Consider the following 9,789-nt stretch of genomic DNA (forward strand, 5'->3'; position numbering starts at 1 on the left):
ATTTTTATTTCTACAAATAATTTCTATTTAAAAATAATTTTTAAATTTTATTTTCTGTACAAGTTCTAAATATTCGAACGCTTTTAGTAATCGTACAGAATTTTCATTTTCGAAATATAAAAAGAATATGAATTTTTTTAACTTTTTAAATAATTTTCTAAGACTTTTCTAATTTTTTTGAATTTTTTATTTTCTTTTTTCCCCTAGATAAAGGAGGAAGAAAGAGAACACCAAAAGAAAATGATGTATTTTAAAAATTGTTTCTAATAACAAAGAAGTATGTTTTTTTTACTTTTTGTTTTCGTTCAAAATTTGTTCCCTGATCTTTTTTATTTTGAGAAATAGAAAATTAACTAGTGTTACCAAATGAATTTTCTTTTCTATTTTCAAGAACAACAGAACAAAAAAACATTACCAAATGGAACCTTGGCCACTTGATGAAACCCTAAACTTTGATCGCATAATCATCAATAGAGTGTAAGGATAAAAATAACTGAACACAAATGGAATATGGATACTAAGCTTGCACGTAGTTTCGGCCGACACCACACGCATATTACAAATGAAACACAAAGAAAACGTGTTAATTTTTGGAATTTGCGCAGTCCAAATTGTACTGCCGACCAAAGTAAAGAAGTGGTAAATAGAACCTAGAGCCGAGAGACCTGACATTTTGCCTGTCATCATGTTCGTAAATATTGTCTGCTTCGAGCTTTTGAGAATCAATTATACGCTATGAAGCACCGACACTTTTTAAGAGTTTCGTGTTGTGTCGGACACTTTGACATGTGTTCGACACTCTCTAACACTCGTCAACATGTGTCGAGAAAATCTGATATCGACAACTTTTTCGACATTCTCCGACACTTGAGTGACACGTGATTCTAATATTGAGATCAATTTTGAAAATTCAATAAATGAGAGGTCAAAAAATATATATATGAAAAAATAAAACACAATAATAAAAATAATATATGGAGAAAGAAGAAAAACCTAGAGTGCGTTTGTTTCACGAAAAACTCAATGATAAAGGAAAATGCTTTCCGGAAAAATATTTTCCAAAAATATGGTTTGTTTTCCTTTATTTGGTGATGTATAATTGAAAATGTTTTATGTCGTTTGGATCCTATTAAAAAATAACTTCACATTCATCATAGGAAAAAAATGAATTTTAAATTTTAAAAATTCAAATTTTTAATATTTTGTTTTTTATTTACTTTTATTTTCTTTCTTTTTATTTCATTTTTTCATTTTTCTCTTTTTCCTTCTTGTTGTCCTTCACTCCTTAGCTTCCTCATGTCATTCCTTCGGCTTCCTCTGGCAGTTCATTCTTGGTTGGCTTACAAGGGGTGAGCTCCAGCTGTCACCAAAGGCGACAAGCTCGCCAGCTGGCCACTAGAGGCTACAAGCTCGCCCAATCTCACGAGGCTTGAGCCTCATTACTGGAGGCCATGAGCTCACTCGATTTAGTGAGGCTTGAGGCTTATCGGCCTCAAGCAAGCTCAAGCCTTGTTGTCAAAGGCCATGAGATTGCTCGATCCGGTGAGACCAGAACTCACCAGTCATCCTTGTGGCCGATGACGGGTGAAGAAGAAGCAAAAAGAAAAAGGAAGAAAAGAAAAGAAAAAGAAGCAAATTCGAATTTTTTATTTTTTTTTTAAAATGTTTTCCAAATTTTAATTTTTTGAAAAAATAAAAATTCAAATTCAATTTTTTTAAAATATATATATTTTTATAAGAATAATTGTGTGTAAACCAAGCATCAAATCTAAGCTTTGGTAGATTTAGAAAACGTTTTCCGATCCTTTTAAAGGGGAAATTATTTTCTTGAATTTAAGTTTTGCTAAGAAAACGTTTTCTGTTAACTCATTTTCCTGAGCGACCCAAACGCTGGGAAAATGAGGAAAATGTTTTCTCCGAAAATGAATTCCAAGAAACAAACGCACTCATAGTATTTTCTTCTTTTCTAACTCTCACTTCCCATGATACACAATTCATCCCTTAAGTTTTTTTTTTTCTCCTCTTCTAACATATCTAACATGCAAATCCAGAATATAAATCGCTTGTTTTTCTCCAAGTTTTATGAATTATTGTCAAATTGAAATAATGAATGATCTTAATAAATAGCAGATTAATATTTTTAGTGTATATTCATTCTAGGTTTTTTTAAAAATTTATTTATGAATTTGATTCAAATTAATTTAATTGAAATAATCATAAAAATGATAATTTATTATATATATATATATATATAACGTGTCCAAACATGTCGGAATTCTCTATTTTTTGAGGAACGACATGTCGGCTTGTCGTGTTGTGTCGCATCACGTGTTATGTATCAGTGTTGGTGCTACTACTTTGATTATACGTGCCATTGGATTGGAGATTGCAGTTAGTCCCCGACGATTGGATAGGCCCGTGGAGTTCAGGAGCTTCCGATGATCCCTAAAGTCAACTATGGACCTCATGTCATTGTTCAGATCGCGAACGAAACCTTGAAAATCAACTACTTGCCTTGTACACTCACATAAATGTTTTCGGAATGGAGAAGGAACTCAGGGATGGATGAAGGCGATACGAGCGTGATAATGCAGGCCGCATTATAATGCAAATCCAGTCGTTGGACTTCTCCGTTCTCGCATACATTACAGCGCTGCAAGTTACTATCATCTTCGCTATTTGTTGACGTGAGGGGATGCCGATCCCACGTTGGCCCTCTGCTGCAAGCTAAGGGCCAAATTTATAGGGCGCATTTTGGATGAAGTCTGGATTTGGATCGAAGATCGCGAGAGTCGCAGCACTGGCATGAACCCTCGGTCGCCCCTGAGCACAAGCATTGCAACTGTAATGAGTTCTAATTCTTCTCCTCCAAGTATATAAGAATCTTCCCTGATGTGTCATGGTGAAATTCATGCTCAGGAGCATAAGTAGACCAATTCTGTCTCGAGGGTCTTCGAACAGACTGAACCTCGACTCTTTTGTACTCGGTCCATAGGCCTGAGCATCGTTATTTAGGCAGAACAAAATTCAATTAGTTTGGTTTGTGCTGCGTTATATTAGATGGAAGATAAGAGGTTGCATGGTAACGTTCCTATATCTCTATTCTTTTGTTCTTTTATTTCTCGGAATAGAAAAAGAACATACATCTGTTTGGGAACTTCAGTTTTTTTTTTTCCTTTAATAGAAAAGTGGTCAGGGAGTAGATTTGAAACAAAAATGAGAAGAGAAAAAAATAGTTTCTTATTCTCGAGAACAATTTCCGAAAATAAGTCTTTTATTTCTTTTCTTCTTCTTCCTCTTCTAATAGGTCAATGGAGACTTGTCACTAGCTATCAATGCTAGCTGCCAACGCCGGTCGCCGATCACCGGTTGCCACTGCCGTTGGCTAGAGTAGGAAAAAGAGAAAAGAAAAAAAGAAAAATCTAAAAAAATTATTAAAAAATTAAAAGAAATTCTATAGCACAAAAACTTTGTAGGTTATACCAAACACATTCATGTTCTTTTTCATTTCCTGGAATATAAATTTTGTATGGTTATCAAACACATTATTTTACTTAGAAATTGTTCTAGAGACTAGAAATAGAAAAAAACTATTTCCAGAAAGAAATTGTTCTTCAGAATGTAAATGTTATCAATTACATCCTAAGAATACCAAATATCCAACTCTAGCATGCAATGATTGAATATTCGACATTAAATTACTTTTAAAAATTGATAAATTTCATCCAGGAAAACAAGATTCGCCCGTCGGCATGATTCCAACTGGAGTAACAAGTAACCCTAGTAGCTCGTTCAGTCATAAATTTCAAGTGGTTGATGTGCTGATAGTTAAATGGGATATATGGAAGATCCCCTAAACGAAAACAGAAAAGCTCCCTATCCTGGCAATAGTAAGGTTCAAACTTCAGACCGAGATTGAGCAGGTAGATAGCGGAGAACACCCAGTAATGACATAATCAGCTCAACAAAATGGGTGACAAGAAAAGCCTCAAGTAACAAGTCGATGGCAAAACGGCGGCATGGTCGCTGATGAGCAGCTCTATTTGCGTCAACCCTTGTTTCCACCCAGATGAGAACTTAAGGGGCACGGTCGCTAATGAGCTCATGGAGGTTTGGATGGAAAATTGGAAATCTATCTGGGGGAACCTTATAGTGAATTGCATTTCCACATCATCCTATTCTGGTCTTCTAAATGGTGGTATGATGGAGGGGAGATCAAACCTTCTCGCGGTTTTGGCCAAGGAGACCTCTCTCTCTGTGTCTTGAGTTCTTGAATAGTTTGATTGAAGAGCAACGCGATATCGGAAATTAGAAACCTATTAAACTCAACCTCTCATGTTTCGGCTTCTTCCCGTGTTTGTTTTGGTGACGACTCGTTTCTTTCTGGTTAGGCTGATGCTAATGCCTGCAGGTCCGTAGTTGTCACTTAGATCTTTCTTTGCAGCATTGCTGGGCAAAAGGGAGATCTCAATAAGTCTGAAACTGTTCTCCTCTAAGAATACTTCAGAAGACACTCAAGTTTATCTTGAAAATCCTTGGCATTCGTAGAACGAACAATCTCGGTTTGTGCCTTGAATTTCTCTAAGTTCCTCTACTTCGGCTAAGGATTTTGATTTCATTATTGATAAGGTAACGCAAAATTCGCTGGTTGTACGTCCAAATTCCTATCAATGGCGGGTAGATCATTCTCGTCAAATGGAATCGGTCCCAACTCTTACGTGCAGGTGCTAAGATTTCTTGCTAGAGTTTGCAATGCACTTGATCATATCATTGAATTTCATATGGGGAATAAGATTATGAATTACTTCTTGGGACATATTGTTAGATTTAGAATATTTTTTTGGTCAGAAAGTGTAGATACCATTCACTTAAAAGAATTTAGGACTAAATTGATATAATTGAAAAAGTTATAACTGAATTGGCCACCTCATTATAGATTTAGGATTTTTAGACAATTTTTCCCATACTATATCTCAATTTACAAAGAGCGTACTAATTACTGAATCCTTAACAAATTCTAAACTAACTTGATGGAAATGACTAGTTATGTAGTAACTCAACGATTTGTAGTTGAAAATTTTATCTTTATCAATTGCGTTTTTCTTTAAATCTCCTCCAAAAACAAAGTAAATTTATTACTAGAGGTGTTAGGTCTTATCAAGCAGACAGCAGGTAAATTTGTAGAAATATATAAATATTATATTTATATAATATTTCCTGAGGTGTATTCCCTTGCTAGAAATACATAAATGCCTAGGCTGTCCCTTTCTAAAATCTAGGACTAGTCGAGCAATTTCACTACACAAATAACCTTATATATCTCCATGACTGAGAAATGGTACACGTTTGAAGGTCTAGGTACTAACTTCATTTATTAAGAGCAAAATATGATGTGGTCTATTTTTACTGGCATGGCAAGTACATGAACGGAAATAAGAAGAATCAACATGCAGACAGGTCGGACATGTGTACGGAAGTGGAACATCTGTTGAATTAGCAAGACTCTTTCACAATCAAAAGTATGCACAATGAAGGGGGAATATGGAATATCACCTTTATATACACAATCATGAGTTATATGGAGAATTAAGAGAAACTTCCTAATTATCTTTAAGGAAAATATTCTAATTATCTTTAACATCCTATCAAACTTAATTTGACGTATGAGAAACCAATTGGAGTTAAAAGAAAAGATCCAATAATAAAAAGAGGTGTGCACTGGGTGTACATCACACTTGGTGCACTCAACATTTCCGCATCATCGCTTAGCTATAAGAATAATGTGAAATAGAATAATTATGTCTATATATTTTTATGTATTTCATAAAGAGTACGTGAATAGGGAGAGATTATTGAGAGAGAGAGAGAGAGAGAGAGAGAGGGGTCCCACGTCAATAGGAAGAGATCTTTTTGAGTGATCTATAAGTCAATGCACATCATCAAATGATCATTGATTCATCATCTTACGTGGTTATTTAAACTGTTCATTTTTTGGTGCTTGGCTTATGTGGAATGGCCCGGATAATAGGCGTCGGCCCCCATACATTATCTTATGACTTTGCGGAGGAAGGCCTCTATCTATCAGACTAACAAATTTGCTTCACATTACTCCTCTTTGAATAGAGGATCACGCACGAGAACATATTGTATAAAAATATGATTTATTCTATTCTTCTCCTATGGGGAATCAATCAAACAAGATTCGAGAGCCCGGTAACCTTCGTCACCGTTGGTTCCTGCAACCAAGCCGATTTTTGGCTCTTCTTCCTCTTCTATCGGTCAGAAGCATATTTCTATGTAGGTTTTACCAAAAAAGGAGCATGAACACCTAAGACTTCCTTACTTGTCTTGCGGAGGAGAGAAGGAGAATAGGAGGTTGAATTATTCGTTCTTTTTCTTTATTTCATCTTTTCATTTCCATCTTTAAACCCATCGCCTTATACTGCAATAGAAACAAAGACATGGAGAATGAACGGGTGAACATTCTGTGGTCTTAGCAAGAGGGTGTTCTCAAATATCCCACTACTTTCCACAATCGAAATGGTGTTTCTGGAGATGATTGAATTGGGTAGAACTTCATGATTGATTCGGTGTAGCCGAACTGGTATTCAAACGGGGTTTTGAATTGATCCAGCGATGTTTGGTTCTTGGATGGACTGGAAACATATCCGATTAGACAAGGGTGGGGAGTCAGTGTCGGGGTAAAAGTGCTCGGACAAGGTTTGCTTCCAATTAGGCTTCTAATGAGCCATCACTAACGAAATGATCATCCCAAGTCCTATATAGGTTGAGAGGGGCTCTCTATATGATTATCATTTCATGCAGTTTATTCGAAAGACTTTTTCTAGAGGTTTGGCCCACATGCAACAATTGTTCCAGAGAAATTGAAAGAGAAGCAGGATTTTGGATCGACATTGACAAGGGTGTAATTGCACATGATGCAATGCATTTATCAAGTTCGCCAAAAATTGATGTCTCACTTTGCTCATGGCCTGTTAATTAGTCGACCTAGGGAAAAGAAAAGGAGAATCATCTATGCATTGCAGAAAGGGGGATCTACTTTGATTGGAAGCTAATAAAAGGGTTTTATTTCGTTTCATTCGCATATACAAGCAGAACTACAAAATAGTGAATATCGAATGATGAATATTGAGAAAGTAAGGCCATACATACATAACGGGGAAAGAGCTATCAACTATCCATATTATCTTACATCGCACAGTTTGCAACAATAACAAATAATAGATGCCCCTGGACACATAGAACTTCTCCATATCACGTCTCGACATTCATTTTGAATATCTAACATTACTAGTGTCAAATCAACACCATCACAACCTAATCAAATCACCTTACAAGCCCTAAATTGAGAATCCCCCAAGCAGTGCTAGCCCAAGACCTCTCTCTGGCCTTCATGAGCAAAACCCTGGCCCAGGCCACCCACCCTTCCCAAGACATCCTCTTGTCCCAGGGACTCCCCCACTCCAGCAGCAGCCTCAGCCCGGCCTCGGCCTCAGCCTCCGCCTCCTCGTACCGCCCTTTCCCCAGACATAGCTGCCCCAGCACCACATGAGGCTCCCCGATGAACGGGTTCTTCTCGATGCTTTCCCTCAGCCTCTGTTCCACCGCGTCGTAATTCTCGGCTCCTCCCAACTTGCTGACATTGCAAACTGCTTCCCAGTACTCGTCCCTCGCCTCAATCTGGTCCCTTGCGCTGAGGACCCGCGTGCAGGACTCGAACACTGGTGGCACCACGAGCTCGATGTCCTCATCTCGCTCTTTCGACGGTGGCTTGGACTTGGCATTGGTTTTGTTCTTATTCTTTTCGAGCATGAAGATCTCTTCCTCTCTCGCTACGAGCATGTAGACCGCACCCATCCTCGATATTGAGTTCATCCAGAGCCCGGGCTTCCCGTCCCCGGGCCACAATTCCCAGAAATTGTTCCCAGTAAACTCCATCCGCCCGTCGCTGTTCTTGAACAGCATGTCCTGAAAAGTAAATTGTGTCAATTTCTCAACACAACAAGACTCGATCGAGGTGCGAACTTGCAGAGAGAAACTCGAATATAACAGATTGACTCATTTGTTTATAGTGGTGGTGATATGTCCAACATACCAGACCAAATCAACAGCAATAGTAATGAATAACGGGTCTGGGTACGATGACATGGCATTACCTGAAACCCGAAGAACTGATCGCTAAAATCGGCCATGGTGATCATCAGAAAAACCGCAACCACCCTCCTCGAAACGAGCATGTCCACTCCAGTCTTTATGTGCTTCACTTTTATCCCCTCTGCTGGCAACAGCGACTGGACCTTCTTCCGCCACGCTTCGTCGCCTTTGAATACTCCCTTCTCTTTGGCGCTCCGGAGGGACATCTCTGACAGCTTCAGGTGCTCGATGAGCTCCGAGTCGTCGTAGTGGAAGAGCAGGTCGTCGTGGATAAGGGTCTGCCTGGGGACGATGCAGAAGAGGTGGATGAGGCGCTCGGCAGCCTCGCCAACGTGGCTACGGACGACTTCACGGCCGGTGTTGGGGTCAAAGATGGCCAGGTTGACGTAGGAGTTGGAGTAGGCGGAGTGGAAGAGGCCGCAGAGGCAGACGGCATCAGGGGCCCGCCAGAGACGGAGGACGCGGTAGGTGTCGACGAGGTGCTCAAGGAAGCTGCCGTTCTTATGCCAGCACTCCCCAGCACCGACCGAGCGGAGGGTGGCTACAAGGGAGGGGAGGCGTGGGTCAATGAGCTCGAGCTCGCCACGGATGAATGGCCGCGCAGCTTCGAGGAGGCTTTGGAGGTCGGTGGTGGCAGGAGGAGAGAGAGATTTTGGTGTTGCTGTGGAGGCCGCAGCACGGTTCGTCTGATTGAGAGGGAGAGATAGAGAGCGAGAGGCGATGGAGTTTCGATAGCTGAGTTTGTGTTTTTTATGGACCCGAATGGGAAGAATTTGAGTTTTTATGGCGGGAGGAGAGAAAGAATATGGTGTTGCTATGGAGGCCATAGGGTTTGCTAAGAGAGAGACGGAGAGTGATGATGGAGTTTAAGTTTGGATTGTCTGTGGAAGAAGAGAGACTGCTGGAGGGATAAGGTTTTCTTGTGAGCTAGGTTTGTGTTTGTTGAGATATTTATAGCATCTCTTGGAGGACTGTGTGCTTGCTACTGGACTTAGCTAAAGATCAAAGTTCGAAATGAGAAACAAGAAATATTAGGGTTAATAGCATGAAGAATCTCAAACTGGTATATTTATGACAAATTTTATCCTCTATTAAATATTATTGTCAAATTATTTTGTTTGATAACTCGTGGCAGTTAATGAATGTGCTAGTTTTGATTTTTTATCCTCCGTTTATGACAAATGTACCAATTTATAGTTTTTCGTGGTATTAATCCAATTTAACATAAATCAATGGAGGTTAAATTTATCGCATATGTACTAGTTTGGGGTTTTTTTTTTTTTTTTTATAATCAAGATATTACTTTGCGATAAATTTATCACTGGTATACAATTTAGGATTTTTTGTAGTATTAATCTAAAATATTATAATAGGATTCTTATTAGCAATAAGAAGTTTGTAAAATAATATTTAGGAGGGTTAAGATAGTTACTGACCCATGTACATATTTTTTTACTTCATATTTGTACCTGCCTTCGGTTTAATAATAATTTGATCATAGGCCATATGATTGATAATGGTACGAGACATGGAGGTTCAATTCTGGGGTGTTTATGCTGATGGAGGAGATATATTTGTGGACATGTTGGCTCAAATACATATTTATGACATTGA

General features: G+C 38.6%; 1 protein-coding gene across 1 annotated transcript; it reads right to left on the bottom strand.

Moving 5' to 3' along the window:
* Nucleotides 1–7,065: 7,065 nt before the first annotated feature.
* On the bottom strand, nt 7,066–9,083 carry LOC104455771. Its single transcript, XM_010070505.3, has 2 exons — nt 8,178–9,083; nt 7,066–7,989 (listed from the first exon to the last, which is right to left on the bottom strand). The coding sequence occupies exons 1-2, from the start codon at nt 9,000–9,002 to the stop codon at nt 7,348–7,350; spliced, it is 1,467 nt and encodes a 488-aa protein (XP_010068807.2). The 5' UTR covers nt 9,003–9,083; the 3' UTR covers nt 7,066–7,347.
* Between the last annotated feature and the right edge of the window lie 706 nt (nt 9,084–9,789).

Source organism: Eucalyptus grandis, chromosome 7, assembly GCF_016545825.1.
Source record: "Eucalyptus grandis isolate ANBG69807.140 chromosome 7, ASM1654582v1, whole genome shotgun sequence".
In the NCBI taxonomy this organism is placed as follows: domain Eukaryota; kingdom Viridiplantae; phylum Streptophyta; class Magnoliopsida; order Myrtales; family Myrtaceae; genus Eucalyptus; species Eucalyptus grandis.

Excerpts from the sequence above, each read along its gene's own strand:
- LOC104455771 (XM_010070505.3), bottom strand. The coding sequence starts at position 9,002 with ATGGCCTCCATAGCAACACCATATTCTTTCTCTCCTCCCGCCATAAAA. Across the intron at positions 7,990-8,177 it reads ATCAGTTCTTCGGGTTTCAG|GACATGCTGTTCAAGAACAG; the intron begins GTAATGCCATGT and ends TTTACTTTTCAG.